This window comes from Salvelinus fontinalis, chromosome 39, assembly GCF_029448725.1.
Source record: "Salvelinus fontinalis isolate EN_2023a chromosome 39, ASM2944872v1, whole genome shotgun sequence".
NCBI lineage: Eukaryota > Metazoa > Chordata > Actinopteri > Salmoniformes > Salmonidae > Salvelinus > Salvelinus fontinalis.
Genome location: NC_074703.1, coordinates 11,301,072 through 11,323,381, shown reverse-complemented (window position 1 = coordinate 11,323,381; position 22,310 = coordinate 11,301,072). Strand labels below are relative to the sequence as shown.

The following is a 22,310-nucleotide window of genomic DNA, read 5'->3' as shown; positions in this document are numbered from 1 at the left end:
GCGAAGGACACTGCGCACCGTTCATTGTGTATTAGTTTCGACCGAAAGTGAGTTGTCAGTCTTTTAGACGCTATTCTCTCTGTGGGAAACAGAAAAAAATATTTTGCTTAATGTGTCAGACCCGGAAGTGATGGTCCTGGCATTAGAGAGGGGCCTGAGAGGTGATGGGCCTGATAGATGACAGCTGCAGCTGGACCCCTCTCCATGCCTTTGTCCACCAGAGGTCACTGAATGACAGTCTTTCGAGAGGAGACTGGAACTGCACTCACAGGTAGATGGTACCCCCGTCAGCGAAAACAATCGCAGCGGCCCCACCCCCAAATATCTCCCCGTGCGGATGTACACTGCCACAGTAAAAAAAAGGCAATTGCGGTTTCACTTCTAAAATAAAACAATACATGGGACAATGCTGACGTAATGCCTGAGTCATCCATGCTCCGCCCGCAAGTCTTGTATCTTTGACTTTGGTCGGCGCCCGCCCATCAGACGTTGTGACAGCACAGGCCGTGTTTCCAGGTGCTGTTGCAGTGAAGATGGACTTTAGCACTAGTTGTAATGGCTTATTTGCCTTCTGAAGCTAGCTAGCTGTGTCTCGGAGGTTTGTTTTTCCCTGTCAAATCCCTGTGGGAAGGGTTCGAGAACTGGGCTAGCCTCACAAAGACCACAAAAAATGCACCCTGACTCGGAATTGAGAATTTGAACTGCATCGCTGGGATAAATAATTTATGCGGTCATGGCTGGGCTGATCAAGAAACAGATCCTCAAACACCTCTCCAGGTCAGTGTCAATCGATATGAACCAGGCGGAGAGACAAAATACAACTAACTCCCAAAGGGGTTTCATTTGGGAACCAAGCTAGCGTTAGCAGCGCCATAGCGCGCGGGAGGCCACTGACGGGGCACTCGCTATGCTTGCGCAGCTGAACTTGGTTAGCGTAGTTAGCTAGCTAGCCAGTTACGAGCAAGTTTGCTTGTTGTTGTTGGTTGCCAAAAACAGGCCGGTGTCTGTCGTGTTTAGTTAGCTAGCTAACTGGCTTGTTTGATAACTGGTTATGGCTAACCTTGCGTATTGTTGTTAACGCAACTAATCTTCCTAGTCTAGGCTCCACCAGTACGTTAACATTAGCTGGCTAGCTATGTCCCGTTAATCATTGTTTAGCCAGATATAGAACGTTTTCTATTTGCTAGGTTACATCAATGATTGTCATTAGCCACCTCGTTAGCCAGGTAAACTACACTGGTTAGCTAGCTAGCAGCATAAGCTTCTGGCAGAGGCCAACACGCCACGTACTGAACTGACAGCTAGTAGTACATCCAACCAGGTCTCAGAACATTTAGTAACGTTATGTTACGTTTCGTATGGTATGGACATCTAAAAAGTAATACATCACCCATTTCGTATGTTGTGTATTCCCAAAACACAATATATTACGAATTTGCAAAACGTATGATATGTTACAAATTCTAGCTAGGTGACTAGCTCGCTAACTTTAACTAGGCTAGGGATTAGGGGAAGGGTTATCTAACACTCTTAGTAGTTGCAAAGTAGCTAAAAAGTAGTTAAAGTTGGTAAAATGCAAAAGTTGTCCATAATGATTTTCAAACTCGCAACCTTTCGAGTTGCTACACGTTCACGCTATACGCCCACCCGGACCAACCAACCACCCCACGTTTTAGTTTTTGCCTTAAGTAACCATCTGTCTTATGTTACATTTTGGTATGGTTACATATCATACTAAATGTAGTGTCTCGGGTTTCCGTGCAGAATATTACGAAATACTCTGAGACCAGTTTGCCACATCGGGGAAAGTTAAGTCCCTTTGGGCCATTTTAATTATTAAAACAAATTAACCTTTATTTAACTAGGAAAGTCAGTTTAGAACAAATTCTTATTTACAAAGACACCCTACACCAGCACGACGCGTTACCAATTGTGCGCAGCCCTATGGTACTCCTAATCACGGCCGGTTGTGATACAGCCTGGATTCGAACCAGGGTGTCTGTAGTGACGCCACTCGGGAGCCATTCTGAGTGGAATACACCCAAATTTACGCTCTACTGCAGGGTTTCCCAAATTTGGTACTAATCAATGCTTGATGATAAGTTGATTATTTGAATCAGCAGTGTAGTGCTAGGGCAAAAAACAAAATGTGCACCCGGAGAGGCCCCAGGACAGAGATTGGGGAACTCTGCTCTATTGCACATTTGCCAAAATCATTCAACGGCAGGGTGAGTGTCTGCAGGTTTTTGTTCCTCCCTTGTACTTGATTGATTAATTAAGATCACTGATTAGTAAGGAACTCCCCTCATCTGGTTGTCTAGGTCTTAATCAAAAATCAGCAGACACTCGGCCCTCCATGGAATGAGTTTGACACCCCTGCTCTACTGTATTTACTTGCACCGGGGGTGTATGTATGTCCGTCTGCTCTTGCTTGCATTAGCAGCTTGGGATAATAATGCACCTTCCACAGCATAGAGATGACTAAGCACCTGTACACTTCATACACACATGCCTTGTTTATTTGCCAGTACCATGGACATTGAGCAGGGAAGATAGAGGCCTTGGTTGTTGTAGTAGGCAAAGTTTTGTGCCACCTTTTCCTCTCACAAGTATTTGATAAAGGATTAATAGACACATTTTAATCAGCTAGTGAAGTGTGAAATATTTTTCACGGGTCATGGAGAGAAAAGACTACACCTGAGACTGAGTCTACACAATATAGTCCCTATGTTTGCAACACAGTCATCAGTTGTCCTACCCATTGTTATCGACAGCTTTCAGCTAGGCACATGCATTATTTATTGTTCCAGGTTGGTGTCTGGTGGGAAGTTCATTGAAATCCTTACCCATTGTTTTCTAAATGGAGAACTTCTCTGTAATACTGTAACATAAATTGCCCATCACATTCAGTTGAACCTACCTACAACTGACTAATAATGATCCAAGAGCATTCAAGTCCTTACACCTGTAGCTCCTAGAAAAATGGCTTTAAACAACACATAATGACGCCTATAAAAAATAAAAGCTTAGATAAAACCTTGAACCTTTTAGATGTAGTTTGAACCTCCCATGTTACTGGCTGGGTAAGAATGAATGACTTGCAAACTGTTTTTTGGATTGACCTAGAACAGTAAGCTTTGTTGTAGTCACACACAATGCAGTTAAACAAGTGTTGTAGCTTTAGAAAGAGGAAAGTGCATTGGGCTTTTTAATGCATTGCTTCCTACCAGCAATGCATTGTGAACAAAAGCCCTTGACTTTCAGTATTACCAGTGTAGCCCTTGCTATTTTTGTGGCAAGGCAGAGGCTTTGATGGCTAATGGTTGCTGTGCCCTTCATGGTCCCACAAACAATGGCCACAGCCAAGTTTTACATACACAGCCCATGACTGTCATTTCTGTAGGCCTTAATGCTCAAGTCAGTTTTGTTTTTCAAATCCGTTTTGGAATACTGACTGTCTAAATAGCAAGTTAAAAATGACCAAATCCGATGTGTGTGTTCAGACATTTGCTGACATGGGTAAGCTAGTATTCATAGTAATGATGGGTCTGTGCAGTGGTGTAGACTGATTGATGGTGGTGCTTCCTATCAGTTAGAAATTATGTATCAATCTAAAGTGACAACAATGCCTGCCATGGATGTGTCCCAGTTGATTTGAATGTTTAAAATCCTAGTGGAAGAACGCTTTTTTTTATAGTCTCAAGGTAAAGATGATCCAACTTGAAAAATTAGTCATTTTTGCTAGCCACAGCAGTCAACTAGCTAGCTAGGTAACAGTAGCTGTTTGGCTTTCTAGCACATTCACTCAATTGTTTGTAAACAATTAACAAGCTAGTTAGCTACCACTTTTTTTTACTGTCAACATTAGGCATATCTTGTTCCTAGATAGCTACTAAGTCTGAAAACCACTTAAAGGCAAATAAATCGGATTTGACCATTCAGACAAGTCGCATGGCCAGGAATCAGATTTGTATCGGATTTCAAACCGCCTATGAAGGTGGTTTGAAATGTGGCCTGAAATAACTAATTTCATGTGCTTTTAGCAATTCAGACTGCAGGAAAAAGAACAGATTTGAATCGGATATTCAACAAAATAGGATCTGAATCACTTCTAACTGGCAATGTGAACAAAGCTTTAGTGTCCTATAACATTGGATTGTGTGTGTGTGCGCACATTACTGTTAGCGTCAGCAGGACCGGGGGAATTATGTCATTATCAGTTCCTAGGGTCGTTACGTGATTGGTCGTGCATTCGAAGCAGACCTGCTGGGAAGAAGCCAAACCCACTGCTCATTATAGTGATGTCAAGCAAAGTCAATGCTTAGGGCATATTCACCAGGGTTCCACTCAATGAGGTGCAACATATCAATGTTCAGATAGAAATGTATAATGTAGAACAGCCATACTTCTCTGTCATGTAGACTAGGATAACATCATGTCCGCGCTATACTAGGAGTGTTTCTATCTGCAACGATGGTGGTGTGAGGTGTTTCCACCAACAGTGTGCTGCTCTCAGGTGGTCCCAAGGGTGAGTTGATAAAGATGTCCCTCTCTCCATTAAACCAATAGGCTCAGGTATCGACATGGCCCTGGACCAGGGCCAGACACAGCAGGGTCTGGGGTTACACACACACACACGCAGAGACTCTTAAACGTGCACGCATAAACAACACGCGCACACACACACTGATGTGACCTTAAAGAAAACACACACATAGCGATGTTGGGCCTGTGTGTGTGGTCCAGTCAGTATTGAGTGTGTCTGGGAGCCCTGTGCTGTGTTAAATATTCATTCTACTGAGGCTCACTGTGATCAGGTGTCAACGTTGCTTCAGTCACATGCTCAGCTCCAGCCCCCTGTCTGTCTTTTTCTCTATGTATCTGTCCATCTCTTTCTCTCTCTACATCTTACCTTCTCCTCTGTCTGGCAGGCTATGTCAGTGTTACTCCTCAACATTTCATTCCTAGGGGACCTGTTAACTGTTGGTGAACAGGCCAGCACTAACACATTTGATTCAACTAGTGGTGTCTGTGGCACGGCTTGATGATGCGTGCAGGAATGTGACAGGACTGATGGGCGGATGATAGATGGAGGGATACCTACACACACACCGTGACACACAGCCGCTAAATACAAAATAATAACCACAGGGTCAGAGAGAGAAGACTGAGAGGGAAAGGGGCTGGCTAGGAAGAGTCTGGTGTTTTAATCTAAGAACATTCCAAAAATGACTGAGGAACATGCTTTGGGAAAAAGGTGCTGAAGTTTTGGAATTCAGTTATTTCCTTATTCATTCAAACCTGCTTGTGCTAACCAGATTTGCTGGCTCAGTCAAAAGCAACACAGGAAACAAAAGTGACCAATGGAATGAGTTGCATCTCGAAGGGAAACTGTTTAACACACAGCCTTTGTGGAGTTAGGTCTACATTACTAGCTTAAATACTTTGGTGTCATTTGCAATAAAGAAACAAGGCCTATTTTCTACACAATAACTCATAGAAAATAGTGTATCCAAAATGGATGCTAGTGTACTTGATAGTGAAGAAGAAACCAATTGGAACACATGATATAAGGACATTAACTAGAAGACTTAAGACAGTGTTTTCAAAATGGATGCTCCACTATACTAGTTCACTTCATAGAATAGACTCTGAAACAGTAGGAAAACACTAACAGAAGGCAGTGTTGTGATAATGGACACATGTTTAATAGAATAAAGACATTGTTAGGAGCACACACGCCAACTCAATGAAGACCGTGTTGTCAGATTGGAAACAAGCGTTGTACTTGGGCCTAATAAAATAAAGGCCATTACTCCAGCACCAGGGCAGGTTTCATTGGTTTATTTCCAGTGAGTTGTGAGAACAGAAACAGATCTGCAGTTAGATCATAGGTTCATCTAATCAAGGTGATTTTCTAATTTAATCCAAAGAATGGATGCACACGCGCGCACACACACTTTCTATCTTTGCAGAGACTACTGAATTGAATAAGTTCTGCCAAGCGACTGGTTTATCCCTCAAAGAATAACCCACATGTGTGTCTGTGTGTCCTGAGGAAGGTTGCGCCAGACAAAGTGACCTTGTCATCCCTTGTTTAGATTGAGTCAGTCAAAGGTGGGGGATCTCCTGTGGGTCCGACGACAATACACACATCAGCAACGAATCGTGTGGCCAACTGAATGGCAAACACACAGGGCCCCGGAGCAATGTAATATTTATGGCTCTGATGGAGGCAGGGAGAAGGTTAGCCTTACAGGCCCCAATTACAAAACCTGTGGAGACCATGGCCAAAAGTTGTGTGTGTAATACAAATACAGACACACACCAACACCAGCTATGATGGTGAAGAGTGGGTGAATCATGCTAATATAAATGAGGAGTATGGGTGTTAACCCTAGTGCCTTGGCTTAATTTAACCTGGCCTCGCCTAATACCTCAGCCACCTAATCATCCACCTCAATCCAGTTAGTCTCCTTCAACTTCGGTTGTAAAATCATTTATTTAATACCTCTACTCTAGGGAAGATTCAAACAATGTTTTAGGGTATTTCTACTGTTTTTTAAATAATTTTTTGTCCCATTTGAGACTGAGCAAAACAGCCAACAAAGATCAGCACCCAATTTAGTCATGGAACATCTAAAACCCAGTCGACAGAAAGGTAGCCCACATTTTAAAAAGATCTCCTAGAAAGGTTAGCCCATGTAAGATCTAGAAAGGTTAGCCCATATAAGGGAACTACCTAAACAAAAGCTTGATCAGGAATGAGGTAGGTGCAGGGGAAGTTTAATGAGCTGTTTCCAGTCATTCTGTGTGGGCGTGCGTGCGATAGGCCAGAGAAACTGATCGGATCTTGCTACTTCCTTATGGCCACAGTCAGCAACACAACTGACCAAAGTATAAGAGTTCACTGTACCAGAGCTCGCTCTCTCTCTGTGTGTGTGGAACGTTCACATTGCCCCTCTGCTCCTCACGCTGTTCTGAGTCTTGACTGGATGAATAATTTACTAGAAAGGGAGTTGCTGACCCAAAGCACAGATCTAGGATCAGCTTACCCTCCCCAATCCTAACCTCAACAGTTGGATGAAGAGTGAAAACTGACCTCTGATCAGTGTGTAAAGTTACTTCATCTTATTGTCTTCAATATGGTATAGCCTATGGGTTGTGATGTGGGCCAAATGAATCATGCTATATAAGTTACCAGGCCATCGGTTGTATCAGAGTTGTGAATCTGTCTAGCGATTTATTAAAATATTGGTTAAAGGATGTTATTTAAATGTTGGCTGAATGTTGCAGCACAGTTGGGAGCTTTTAGATCTGGTTCTATTTAAGAGCATGGTGCTTCTATCTATCTGTGTCAGATTAGCTGCCTGCCAACCAGGTAGCTAACAAGATTACAGCAGTCAAACTGTGGCAGTCTGCTTCAATAACATTTGTGTGTGTGTTGACAGTGTGTCGTCGTGCTTAGGTTGTGGTGTAATGTAGATCGATAAAATGAGAGTTAACGTAGTCAAACAGGCTGTATATGGACACACACACACTTGTGGTGTACAGACACACACAGGTTGTTGTGTGTAATGTGGATTGATTAAATCCGGCGGTGAGTTACTGGGAATTCTTTATCTGTAAACAGTAATTAGGACAATGACCCTTTGCCTGGTATGTGGGTGTTTGGCTAACTACTAACCACAAACTGTGTTAGGGAGTCTAGGGACTATGGCACAAGGTCTTGGGCACAGTGTGTGTTGGAGCTTTGAGCGGGGCCTAGCGATGAAACCCGCCCATGCGCACCCAGGACACAAATCAAATCAATTGTATTTATATAGCCCTTCTTACATCAGCTGATATATCAAAGTGCTGTACAGAAACCCAGCCTAAAACCCCAAACAGCAAGTAATGCAGGTGTAGAAGCACGGTGGCTAGGAAAAACTCCCTAGAAAGGCCAAAACCTAGGAAGAAACCTAGAGAGGAACCAGGCTATGAGGGGTGGCCAGTCCTCTTCTGGCTGTGCCTGGTGGAGATTATAACAGAACATGGCCAAGATGTTCAAATGTTCATAAATGACCAGCATGGTCAAATAATAATAGGTTCAGACACACACACACACACACACACACACACACACACACACACACACACACACACTCTCATTGGCTGTGCAACCTTTGATGAAAGATATGAGTTGGGAAACCCTTACAGTTGAGACAGTGTGACCCCAAAGTTCACACACACCCGTGAGTACGGTTTTAAGAGGCAGCAGACATGTCACTGTCTCCCTCTTTTCCAAGTCTGTAATTTGACTTTCAGCAGAACTCTATAATGTTCCATAACATACCTATAGGCCTACCTCATCTCTCTCTGTTTTACTCTCTGGCCTCTCCTCTGGGTACTGTTATTTATTAGGATCCCCATTAGCCGCTGAAAAAGCATCAGCTACTCTTCCTGGGGTCCACATGAAACATGACCTAGTACAGAACATTATTAGTCAAGGACTGAAATACATACATTTAAAACATCCCACCTAGCCTACATATCAGTATATACACAATATCTAGGTCTAATACATAGTACAGTGCAAATTACAATACAAGATGTATATAAAACATGGTTGTCTCTCCACAGGCCCCTTTGTGCAGTTAGGTGTTCTTTTTATCTGTTTTTAATCCTAGCTTGAGTTACCTGGGGTGGCAGAGTTCCATGTAGTCATGACTATTTAACACTGTGTTTCCCAGCCTCTGTTCTGGACCTGGGGACTGTGAAGAGACCTCCGATTGCATGTGTTGTACCGATGAGTGTCTGAACTGTGTGCCAACTGCATGAACAGACAGTTCGGTACCTTCAACACATCACACCTCGCACAAAGACCAATACTGATGCAGTCCATCTATCCTCAACTTTGAGGCAGGACAGATTGACGTGCATGTTACTGACATTCACCCTCCGTGTACATCTAAGTGTGATACGTGCTGCTTTGGTCTGAATCAACTGCAATTTACCTATGTCCTTCTTTGCCACACATGAACACACAGCTGGGCAGTAGTCAAGGTGCAACAAAACTAGGGCCCGTAGGATCTGTCTGGACTGACCTCTTCCCATTTTAGCAACCATTGAGTCTATATGTTTCGACCATGAAAGCTTGCTATTTAGGGTTACACCCAGCAGTTTAGTCTCAACTTGCTCAATAGCCACCTTATTCAATAATAGATTTAAACAAGGTTTAGCGTTGAGAGAGTAATTTCTCCCCAAAATTATGCTTTTAGTTTTGATACTGAGCACCAGCCTATTGCTAGTTACCCATTCTAAAACTGACTGGAGATCAATGTTAAGAGTGTCAGTTATTTATTTTACTGTTGTAGCCGACGCGTATACTGTTGAGTCGTCATCGTACATAGACACACAGGCCTTATTCAAGGTCAGTGGAAGGTCATTTGTAAAAACAGAAAACAATGGCCCTAGCAGGCTGCCCTGCGGTACACCACACTGAAATGAATTTGTATGAGATAGGCTTCCATTAACGAAAACCGTCTGAGTTTTATTAAAAGGGTAACTCTCAGTCCATAATAAGGTAGATGATGCAAATCGATAACACCTATGTTTTTTTCAGCAATAGGTTATGATCATTGACATCAAAAGCTGTACTGAAGTCTAACAAAACAGTTCCCACTATCTTAATATCAATTTCTTTCAGCCAATCATCAGTCATTTGTCAGTGCCGAGCATGTTGAGTGCCCTTCCCAATAAGTATGCAGAAAGTCTGTTCTTAATTAGTTTTCTGTAAAATAACTAATTGATCAAAAAATCTTTTCCAAAAGTTTGCTCACCACTTTTAACAGGGGGATTTGGTTGGCTCCCTTGTCTCTTCTAGACTATCACTCTCTCTTCTCTTTCTTTCTTGTCTGCTCTCTGCCTTTATTTTTCTCTCTTCTCGTTGGTGGTAAGGGAGAGAGGGGGATTGTACTCTAATGAATTGTGCCAATAAAGACAGGTTAAATGCAATTCTCTCTCCTATCTTTCGCTTAGTCTCTCCCTCCCAAAAGCAAGGATGTCTTGTATTTGTAGTTATGATGATGTATGTTAAGGGCTTCTTTCCTTGATGTTGAATGAATAACAACAATACTCATTTTCCCTCTCCTTCCTCCTCCCCCTGCAGGTTTGCTAAGAACCTGTCCCCAGACAAGATCAACCTGAGCACGTTGAAGGGCGAGGGCCAGCTCACCAACCTGGAGCTGGATGAGGAGGTTCTGCAGAGCATGTTGGACCTGCCCACCTGGCTGGCCATCAACAAAGTGGGCTGCAACAAGGCTGCCATCCGGGTAAGAGAGAGGGAGACATGCGCACACACACCTGCACTCTGGGCAGTGCTTTCGCACTTTGTCCCGCTCTTCAGATGAACCCCACCATCTTAGTCCATATTTCAATTTTACTGTCTGCTACCTCATCTCTCTCCCCCTGCCCACCCCCCTCTCTCACCCGCAATCTCACTCTCTCCCATTCTCTTTCATTCTCCCTTGTCTCCATCGTAATGATAGCGGTGGATATAGAAGTGCACTGAGATGAACTGTGTGTATGTATATATCCGCACATCATCTGACACTCCCTGGAGATAGTGACTGGAGCAGAATAACAACAAACTCTGTTACTCAGTTCTCTACTACCAGCCTTCTCCTTCCTCTTCTTTTTTTTATACTTTGTTTTTATTGTAGGAACACAAAGAAAGTACAAATAAAGTAAAATAAAAGAACAGCAAAAAAGATCTGGCAGTTACAGTGCACGTCATACTTTCATCATCATATCATCATATTAGTTACATTGACATCTTTGAATTAGACCTTTTCCAAGTACGAAACCCATTTTTCCCAGTATTCTTGACCTCTCTCCTGTTGAGTTCTTAAAGGTCATACGCTCAATGTGGTGTATTTATTTTACAATATCTATCCATTGTGTCACTGTGGGAAGTTTTTTTTGTAGCCTTTTCCTAGTGATAGCTTCTCCTCCTTCCTCTTCTGAAACCCCCTCTGTTTTCTTTGCCCTAATGGTTCTCTATCTTGTATTTCATCTCTGCTGTCTCAGGACTTCATCTCATCTCTGTCTCATGTCCTTCCCTTTTACATAGCAGGCAATATATTCTAACAAAAGGAGTGGGGAGCCGCCCAGCATTGAAACTGAAAGGATAAAGTTTTGTCTTCTGAAATTGTCTTAAGTTCTGTCTGTTTCTCTGTTTTTCTAAACGAGGCCCATTGAGTCACTAACTTAGGTTTATTGAAGTGTCACACTCACTGTGCATTGTCCTTGGTGCAATGCTGCAGTCGTAATGGCCCAATCATTGAGGTAATGCGTGCTTGCATGCACGTCTGTGTACCTGGTCCTCGGTGGCCATGCTCTTCCTCTGCTGAGCAGACTTGTCCATGGCCTCGCTGAGTGACTTGGCGTACTGGACCATGGCTTTGAGCTGGGAGTCAGTCAGCACCCACAGCAGGTCATCTAGGATCAGGATCAGCTTAGAGGCCACCACGTTACAGTCCTTGGACTGGAGATAAACACATTCTACATAGATTATTACATACAAAATACACACATTAATACTCATTATATATAGACCACACAGACACAAATACATGCTTTATACATACAGGATACAGACACACCACGTTTCAGTTTGGAGTTTGGCCAGTGCGTCACAGAGTTTTGGTCATCTAGCCAATAGGAACAGTGAAATAGTGGGCTTGGCCATTTAGCCGGGAGGACCAGTGGGCCTGGGCCATTTAGCCGAGTGGGCCTGGGCCATTTAGCCGAGTGGGCCTGGGCCATTTAGCCGGGAGGACCACTGGGCCTGGGTCAAGCGGAACCTATATCTAATAGCTCCCACTGATCTAGAGAGAAAAGGAGTGTGTGTGGGTCCCACAGCTGCAGTTTAAGTCCTCTTCTATAGACTAAGTGTTAGAGATCACTCTGTCTGATTTAGATTCCAACACCCACACGCATACAGTCACACACAACATATTCTGTTTCAATACACATGTCCATCCTCATTGGAGCGGGGACACACAAACCCACAACTCAGGCACCCAAAACCTGTTCCTTTCCTTGTCTAAATCTCTGCTCCAACCTCACCTACAGGTGCAGGCTCTTTGCTAAACCATTTCAGTTCAATGACTGAAGAAGTCAAATACAGTTTTAGTGTGGTAATTCAATTAGCGCCACATATCCAAATGTTTATTTCAGTGTTTATAGCCTTTTAACGGGGAGTCACTCGTTGTGGGGGAAGATGAAAATGCCCAAATCTGCAGATTACTCTTTGGCGTAAAAGCTATTTGATTTGACACGGGCATGATTAAGCGGGTCTGCTCCGAGGGATTAGTGTAGTTTGGGGAGGAGTGGAATGTGCTGGCACTCTGACTGCTTCTCTAGACTGTCTCCTTGATTCATTCTCTCAGCCTGGCTCTCTCATTTCAGCTGATTTACATTCGCAGCGATTCAATTTATTTCAGGAATAGATGCAGTCGTATGCATTTCAGATAAATCTGTAAGGAATATGTGACTGTATTTAGCGTATAGGTTTAATACAAGAAAATATGATCATATTTTGGCTGTGCCGATGTTGTTGGGCCAACTAGATTGCAGGTGTATGATATTGAACCAATATTACTGTCACTATTCTGCGCTTGACTGGCTGACTCTAATTTCTTGTCTTCATGACAGATCCCGTGGACCAAGCTGAAGACCCACCCCATCTCTCTGGTAAGTTCCGCCCTCCTTCCCCCTATTGCTGACACGTTACAACTGTTTTAGCCACTGCCCCCCCCCCAAAAAAAGGCCTGAAACAACATGGGGAAATTAGGTGACTGAGAATTATGTTGTATGAAGCAAGGAACCAAAATAACCTTCATTATTATCACTGGTATTGACAATGGAAGGCTGCTGCTCTCTGATCCCATGTATTATACACCATCTCCTGCCGTTGTGGCCTTGAGCAAGGCACTTAACTCCCCACAAAGTAAAATACTGCCCTGCTGACCAAAAATGAGCTATAACTGGGCAAATAAATCATTAATTAGCAATAAATATCAACAAATGTGTGCACGCGGGTATGTTCGCTTCGATCTCAAAAACATCTCGTGACTGATTGAAAGACCGCACGCGCCTGTCAATAAAGGCCTACAATAATTCTCCTCTGAAGTGCTCTGCAGAGATTGAGGCCAGTGTGCTACACATTCATCTGGATGACACTCATCCACTTCTGATAGCCTCATTGTGCAAAAATCCCAAACCTTTTTTTATTTTCTTGTCCATTCCAACTTAATCCATGTTCATGTCCGGCATTTTTTTTTTACTTGCACGGGCAAGCAGACAACCGTTAATGTCGAGCCCTGGTGTGTGTGTGTGGTAATCGTCTGCATCTCTCTGCCTCCCAGACCCTGGACAAGGTGGTAATGGAGATGAGCACCTGTGATGAGCCCCGCCCTCCCAATGGCCCGTCTCCCATAGCAACGGCATCTGGGCAAAGGTGGGAGCTGGTGCTCTTTCTCTCTTTCTCCCCCCCTTTCAGAGGGTAGTTGTGTGTGTGTGCATGAGTGAGTAAGTGTATGGTGTCTGTCTGTCCTCGTGCGATGGGGCTGAAAAAATACTTTACTAAAAAAACCTGCATTCAGTTCATCCAAATCCAGCCTTCAATTGCCTACCTCCTCCTCTTCCCCCACTCCCCCAGTGAGTATGGCTTTGCTGAGAAGGTGGTGGAGGGCATCTCTCTGTCCATCAACTCCATCGTGGTGAAGATCAGTGCCAAGGCGTTCAACGCCTCCTTTGAGTTGAGCCAGCTGCAGGTCTACTCTGTCAACACCAGCTGGAGCCTGTCAGACCTCCGCTTCACACGCATACAGGACCCACACAGAGGAGAGGTGTGTATGCAGTGCACCCACATGGCATGGAAGTGAATGTAACCACGGTAACCCAATGTGTGTGTGTGTAACCATGGCTACCTGTGTGCCCTTCAGATACTGACGTTTAAGGAGATCAGCTGGCAGATGATCCGCATCGAGGCGGACGCCATCCAGAGTGCCCAGAACGAGATGCTGAGTGCCCCCATCCGCCTGATCACCAACCAGTCCAAGATCAGAGTCACCCTGAAGAGACGGGTACAATACGCCACACACATGCAGACATGCGGGCAAGGAAATACAGACACACACTTAGGTGCCAACACACACACACACACCCACCTCCTCACCAACCAGTCCAAGATTAGATGTCACTCTGAAGAGGCCAGTAGGACGCACACTCACGGAAGCGCACACACACAACACACTGATACACACTGACCCAAAATCAGTGCCACTCTGAAGAGACTGGTAGGACACACACTACACAGTCACACGCACACACATCTGCCTCATCACCAACCAGTCCAAGATCAGTTGCCCTCAAGAGACGGGTACGACACACACACACACACACACACACACACACACACACACACACACACACACACACACACACACACACACACACACACACACACACACACACACACACGGCGCAGTCACACACGCACTCAGAACAGTCCTTGGTCTAATAGAATAGAGAACACTGTGGGCCAACAGCCTGCAGAATCAGCTTCAGTAAACAGATATTCATCTCACACACCAGCAAGCTCTGCAGCCACTGTGTTTGAACAGATAAAAGTGTGTGTGTGTGTTTTCATCCAGTCAGACAGTCAGTCATGGATATGGAGTGTGTGTTTTCAGTCAGTCAGTCATGGATATGGAGTGTGTGTGTTGTCAGTCAGTCAGTCAGTCAGTCAGTCAGTCATGGATATGGAGTGTGTGTGTTTTCAGTCAGTCAGTCATGGATATGGAGTGTGTGTGTTTTCAGTCAGTCAGTCATGGATATGGAGTGTGTGTGTTGTCAGTCAGGCATGGATATGGAGTGTGTGTGTTGTCAGTCAGTCAGGCATGGATATGGAGTGTGTGTGTTTTCAGACAGTCAGGCATGGATATGGAGTGTGTGTGTTTTCAGACAGTCAGGCATGGATATGGAGTGTGTGTGTTGTCAGTCAGTCAGGCATGGATATGGAGTGTGTGTGTTTTCAGACAGTCAGGCATGGATATGGAGTGTGTGTGTTTTCAGACAGTCAGGCATGGATATGGAGTGTGTGTGTTTTCAGACAGTCTGACTTTTATTAGATCTCCCATTGAGGAATGCACCTTTCGATTAACACTGTCTTGGTTCAACATGGGAAGTAATGTTTGTATCTTCAGATGAAGGACTGAAACGTGGTGTGTCTGTATCCTGTATGTATAAAGCATGTATTTGTGTCTGTGTGGTCTATATATAATGAGTATTAATGTGTGTATTTTGTATGTAATAATCTATGTAGAATGTGTTTATCTCCAGTCCAAGGACTGTAACGTGGTGGCCTCTAAGCTGATCCTGATCCTAGATGACCTGCTGTGGGTGCTGACTGACTCCCAGCTCAAAGCCATGGTCCAGTACGCCAAGTCACTCAGCGAGGCCATGGACAAGTCTGCTCAGCAGAGGAAGAGCATGGCCACCGAGGACCAGGTACACACGTATGCAGGCGCACGTAGGCAGGGACACACACACACACACACGCTCACTCACGTAGGCAGGTAGACACACGTGTGCGCACACAGGCTAGGAAACACACACAGATAGGCAGACACACTTAACTGAAGCAGCTAGCTATGTGCTTAGTCACTCCTCTGTCAGACAGACCTACAGTGGAGAAATGATTCGCACCAGTCATGTACCCTTCTGTCTACACTTCTCTCCCTCCCGCTTTCTTCCCCCCCATCTCTCTCGTTCTCTCTGTTATGGTCTGGTAATTAGTCCTTGTGCTCCAGGAAAGGATGTTTGGTTCTCTCTGTGCGGTCTCTCTGCCATATGGTCTCTCTCTCCCTGCGCTGCTCTCTCCCTGCGCTGCTCTCTCCCTGCGCTGCTCTCTCCCTGTGCTGCTCTCTCCCTGCGCTGCTCTCTCCCTGCGCTGCTCTCTCCCTGCGCTGCTCTCTCCCTGCGCTGCTCTCTCCCTGCGCTGCTCTCTCCCTGCGCTGCTCTCTCCCTGCGCTGCTCTCTCCCTGCGCTGCTCTCTCCCTGCGCTGCTCTCGCGCTCCATTATTCATGTACTGGTTCAAACTAGGCTTTTAGCATTCTGACCTACATGTGGCAGGCTATGCCATCTGCTGGTGAGAATGAGCACTGCACACTCCTTCGCTCATAAAAATCTTATACATTTGTGTTTGTGCCAAATACGACAGGTGTAGTAGACCTGAAATGCTTACTTACAAGCCCTTAACCAACAATGCTGTTCAAAAAATAGTTAAGAAAATATTTACTTTATTTTTAACTTTTGTTAATTTAGTAACACAATAACAATACCGAGGCTGTATACAGGTGGTACCGGTGCGAGGGTACAGGTTAGTCCATAAGCTGTTAGGAGCCTTTTGGACCTAGACTTGGCATTCCTGTACCGCATGCGTGCGTGTAGCAGAGAACAGTCCATGACTTGGGTGACTGGAGTCTTTGACGAGTGGCGTACTGCATTAGCATCGAATAGCCCCCGCGATATGCAACTTTTCAGGGAAGTTAAGAACCAATATACACAGGCAGTTAGGAAAGATAAGTCTAGCTTTTTCAAGCTGAAATTTGCATCCTGTAGCACAAACTCCAAAAAGTTTTGGGACACTAAAGTCCATGGAGAATAAGAGCACCTCTTATTGAGGCTAGAAAACACTGTCACCACTGATAAATCCACGATAATTGAACATTTCAGTAAGCATTTTTCTACAGCTGGCCATGCTTTCCACCTGGCTCCCCCTACCCCGGTCAACAGCCCTGCACCCCCCCAGAGCAACTTGCTCAAGCCTCCCCCATTTCTCCTTCACCCAAATCCAGATAGCTGATGTTCTGAAAGAGCTGCAAAATCTGGACTCCCACAAATCAGCTGGGCTAGACAATCTGGACCCTCTCGTTCTAAAATTATCTGCTGCAATTGTTGCAACCCCTATTATTATCCTTTTCAAACCTCTCTTTCGTATCGTCTGAGATCCCCAAAGATTGGAAAGCTGTGGCGGTCATCCCCCTCTTTGAAGGGGGAGACACTCTAGACCCTAACTGCTACAGACCAATATCTATCCTGCCCTGCCTTTCTAAGGTCTTCGAAAGCCAAGTTAACGAACAGATCACCGACCATTTCGAATCCCACCGTACCTTCTTTGCTATGCAATCTGGTTTCCGAGCTGGTCATGGGTGCACCTCAGCCACGCTCAAGGTCCTAAACGATATAACCGCCATTGATAAGAGAAAATACTGTGCAGCCGTATTCATCGACCTGGCCGAGGCTTTCGACTCTGTCAATCACCACATTCTTATCGGCAGACTCAACAGCCTTAGTTTCTCAAATGACTGCCTCGACTGGTTCACCAACTACTTCTCTGATAGAGTTCAGTGTGTCAAATCGGAGGGCCTGTTGTCCGGACCTCTGGCAGTCTCTATGGGGGTGCCATAGGGTTCAATCCTCGGGCCAACTCTTTTCTCTGTGTACATCAATGATGTCGCTCTTGCTGCTGGTGATTTTCTGAGCCACCTCGACGCAGACGACACCATTCTGTATACTTCTGGCACTTCTTTGGACACTGTGTTAACTAACCTCCAGATGAGCTTCAATGCCATACAACTCTCCTTCCGTGGCCTCCAACTGCTCTTAAATGCAAGTAAAACTAAATGAGTGCTCTTCAACCGATCACTGCCCGCCCGTCCAGAGTCACTACTCTGGACGGTTCTGACTTAGAATATGTGGACAACTACAAATACCTAGGTGTCTGGTTAGACTGTAAACTCTCCTTCCAGACTCGCATCTCCAATCCAAAATTAAATCTAGAATCCGCTACCAATTTCTCAACAAAGCATCCTTCACTCATGCTGCCAAACATACCCTCGTAAAACTGACTATCCTACCGATCGTTGACTTCGGTCATGTCTTTTAAAAATAGCCTTCAACACTCTACTCAAAAAATTGGATACAGTTTATCACAGTGCCATCCGATTTGTCACCAAAGCCCCATATGCTACCCACCACTGCAACCGGTATGCTCTCGTTGGCTGGCCACCGCTTCATATTTGTCGCCAAACCCACTGGCTCCAGGTCATCTGTAAGTCTTTGCTAGGTAAAGCCACACCTTATCTCAGCTCACTGGTCATCATAGCAGCACCCACTCGTAGCACGCGCTCCAGCAGGTATATTTCACTGGTCACCTCCAAAGCCAATTCCTCCTTTGGCTGCCTTTCTTTCCAGTGCTCTGCTGCCAATGACTGGAACGAATTGCAAAAATCACTGAAGCTGGAGACTCATATCTCCCTCTCAATCTTTAAGCACCAGATGTTAGAGCATCTTACAGATCACTGCACCTGTACATAGCCCATCTGTAAATAGCCCATCCAACTACCCCATCCCCATACTGTTATTTTTAATTTTTTAGCTCCTTTCCACCCCAGTATCTCTACTTGCACATTCATCTTCTGCTCATCTATCACTCCAGTGTTTATTGCTATATTGTAATTATTTTGCCACCATGGCCTATTTATTGCTTTACCTCACTTATCTTACCTCATTTGCACACACTGTATAGACTTTTCAATTGTGTTATTGACTGTATGTTTGTTTATTCCATGTGTAACTCTGTTGTTTGTGTTGCACTGCTTTGCTTTATCTTGGCCAGGTCGCAGTTGTAAATGAGAACTTATTCTCAACTGGCTTAGTTGGTTAAATAAAGGTAAAATACGTTTAATAAATAAATATGTGTCTTGGATGTCAGGAAGCTTGACCCCAGTGATGTATTGGGCCGTACGCACTACCCTCTGTAGTGCCTTACTGTCGGAGACCAAGCAGTTGCCATACCAGGTGGTGATGCAACTGGGCAGGATGCTCTCGAGGGTGCAGCTGTAGAACTTTTTGAGGATCTAAGGACCCATGCCAAATCTTTTCAGTCTCCTGAGGGGGGAAAGGTGTTGTCATGCCGTCTTCACAACTGTCTTGGTATGTTTGGACCATGGTAGTTTGTTGGTGATGCGGACACCAAGGAACTTGAAACTCTCGACCCGCTCCACTACAGCCCCATCAATGTGTATGGGGGCGTGTTCGGCCCTGCTTTTCCTGTAGTCCACGATCCTCTCCTTTGTCTTGCTCACATTGAGGGAGAGGTTGTTGTCAAGCACCACACTGCCAGGTCTCTGACCTCCTCCCTATAGGTTGTCTCATCGTTGTCGGTGATCAGACCTACCACTCTTGTCATCAGCAAACTTAATGATGGCGTTGGAGTTGTGCTTGGCCACGCAGTCGTGGGTGAACAGGGAGCACAGGAGGGGACTGAGCATGCACCCCTGAGGGGCCACCGTGTTGAGGATCAGCATGGCAGATGTGTTGTTTCCTACCCTTACCACCTGAGGGCGGCCCGTCAGAAAGTCCAGGTTCCAGAGGTGTTTATTCCCAGGGTCCTTAGCTTAGTGATGAGCTTTGTGGGCACTATGGTGTTGAACGCTGAGCTGTAGTCAATGAACAGCATTTTCACATAGGTGTCCTTTTTGTCCAGGTGGGAAAGGGCAGTGTGGAGTGCGATTGAGATTGCGTCATCTGTGTAGCTGTTGGGGCGGTATGCGAATTGGAGTGGGTCCAGGCTTTCCCGGGATGCTGTTGTAAGCCATGACCAGCCTTTCAAAGCACTTCATGGCTACTGATGTGAGTGCTTCAAGGCGGTAGTCATTTAGGCAGGTTACCTTAGTGTCCTTGGGCACAGGGACTATGGTGGTCTGCTTGAAACATGTAGGTATTACAGATATATTACGCCCTGTATTTCTGTCTGTTCTTCATGCGAATGACAGGGATTTGGGCCTGGTCTCGGAGAAGCCGTATATCCTTCGTGTCGGACTCATAAAATATATATATCTTTTTTTTGTCCATTTCGAGGTGAGTAATCCCTGTTCTGATATCCAGAAGCTCTTTTTGGTCATAAGAGATGGTAGCAGCAACATTATGTACAAAACATGTTACAAACGATGTGAAAAAACCCACACAAGATAGAACAGTTGGTTAGGAGCCCATAAAAATCCCCTCCGGCGCCATTATCTCAAGCAACACTAGTTGGATGCACTAATAAAATTGATGTTCACTTAATTTTATTTGTGTGTCTGCATCTCCATATGGCTCTGTGCTGGTGTCTGCATCTGTGTCTGTATTTTTTACGGTCTCTGGTCTGTATCCAGGAGTCGTCGGCGCCCCCCTCAGCCCAGCAGGTGCGTAGCCAGCAGGTGTCGTCAGGCACAGCGGCTGACCAGAGCGCCACCATGGCAAATCTGTTCACTGCCTTCGACGTGTGTGAGACCTCCCACCACCTGCAGATCACACACCTCGACCTGCACATCTGTGACGACATACACGCCAAGGACAGAGGTACATACACATAGACGTATGATACGTGTACACAGACACATAGCACTTAGACACACCTGCTAATACACACATACAAATGTAAAACACACACATACCTCACACAAACTTCAGACAGATGTTTGACCGACTGTCTGATACCTACACATTAAGTTGGGCTCTGACGCACATTGGACCTTTGTGCGTTACCTTAACTTCTGCCTCTGCCTCCTTCCCTCCCTCCCTCCATGCATCCCTGCTTCCCTCCCAACCCTCTCTCCAGTGATCAATAAGAGGATAACCGGTGGGGCCATGCAGCTCTCCTTCAGTCACATTACCCTGGACTACTACCCCTCCCACAGAGCAGGTAAACACCACCACAACCTCTACACAACCACCCTACAACATTACTACCCCTCCCACAGAGCAGGTAGACGCCACCACATCCTCTACACAACCACCCTACAACATTACTACCCCTCCCACAGAGCAGGTAGACGCCACCACATCCTCTACACAACCACCCTACAACATTACTACCCCTCCCACAGAGCAGGTAGATGCCACCACATCCTCTACACAACCACCCTACAACATTACAACCCCTCCCACAGAGCAGGTAAACACCACCACAACCTCTACACAACCACCCTCAACTGCCACATAGCTGATGGGAGTAATAGTGATTTTTCTGATCTCTCAACACCACAAAACATGTATTTTTGTCTGTCTGTATACCACCTCTATTAGTGACAAGAGTAGGTACTTAGACAACGGTTTCTCCCTCGTCTCTTGCTTTCTGTCCTGTCTCCCCTTCGTTTCTCTGTCTCCAGGTGAGAGTTGTCTCCACTGGATGCAGTACAGTGAGGCCACTAAGGCCAGGGAGGGCTGGGCCAGCAGTCTACTGGAGGAGTTCAAGTCTAATGTGGAGATGTTGAAGACCGCCAAGAGAGACCGGGAGGGCCTGGCCAACTGTCACACCTCACCACAGCACGGTAAACAAAAGAGCAGCGCAGTCACGCACCCACACAGAGTACTGTAAACACGCACACAGACACACACCTTCCCTCAATGTGATTGAAACATAGTAATCCAATAAAGGTGTGTGTTGGAGTATCTGTCCTAATTCACTTTTTATTCAACAACTATAAGGATCTGTCTGTATTTGTTGGAGCATCTGTACTAATTCACTTTTTATTCAACAACTATAAGGATCTGTCTGTATTTGTTGGAGCATCTGTACTAATTCACTTTTTATTCAACAACTATAAGGATCTGTCTGTATTTTTTTGGAGCATCTGTCCTAATTCACTTTTTATTCAACAACTATAAGGATCTGTCCCAGCAGCCCATGAAGAGTGATGTTGGTTAGACAGTTGACATTCAACTGAACTAGAATACACTTGATGTCATTAAGTGGGTAATTTTTAGATGAGCCCCTAGAGTTGGAATGAAGTGAAGTGTTGGTTTCCCTAGCATCACACTGCCTAGTCACTCTGAGTTCTGTGTCCCCCCTCTCCAGTGTCCAGGTATCCCTCCAGTGTCTCCAGTGTTAGGGACAGTGTGTATGGTCCTGTAGGGCAGGACGAGACAGGAAGAGGAAGAATAGTGGTGGTTAGGGGGCCAGACGACCTACCCCCGGGGTGGGTGCGGGCACGAGCCATGGTGCGAGCGAGGGTGCGGGAGAGGGTGAGGGCACGGGGGCGGGCACAGTGCTGCTTCTCATGCCTAGAGCCAGGTACCCCCCTAACCGATGGTGTGCGCACGCGGTGTGCGGTGATACACACCTTTTGAGACGACGTCAGTGTGGCAGGTGGTCTGATTGGGTCTCTTTTTCTTTTCCCCGTTTCTCTCCCCCGTTTCCTTATTCTCCCTA

The 22,310-nt window shown here is 45.4% G+C and overlaps 1 protein-coding gene across 3 annotated transcripts in view; it reads left to right on the top strand.

Moving 5' to 3' along the window:
• Window positions 1–306: 306 nt before the first annotated feature.
• The window catches only part of LOC129838755 (bridge-like lipid transfer protein family member 3B), a 43,376-nt gene continuing 21,372 nt past the window's right edge, over window positions 307–22,310 (top strand). For 2 of the 3 annotated variants that reach the window (XM_055905914.1, XM_055905913.1), the window contains exons 1-10: window positions 307–777; window positions 10,151–10,313; window positions 12,700–12,738; window positions 13,413–13,504; window positions 13,706–13,895; window positions 13,992–14,132; window positions 15,391–15,558; window positions 20,272–20,458; window positions 20,718–20,801; window positions 21,268–21,429. In XM_055905914.1, the coding sequence (XP_055761889.1) occupies window positions 734–777; window positions 10,151–10,313; window positions 12,700–12,738; window positions 13,413–13,504; window positions 13,706–13,895; window positions 13,992–14,132; window positions 15,391–15,558; window positions 20,272–20,458; window positions 20,718–20,801; window positions 21,268–21,429 (1,270 nt within the window). In that variant the 5' untranslated portion in view covers window positions 307–733. The remainder of the gene's footprint in view (window positions 778–10,150; window positions 10,314–12,699; window positions 12,739–13,412; window positions 13,505–13,705; window positions 13,896–13,991; window positions 14,133–15,390; window positions 15,559–20,271; window positions 20,459–20,717; window positions 20,802–21,267; window positions 21,430–22,310) is intronic. The other variant, XM_055905915.1, reaches the window with a different exon arrangement.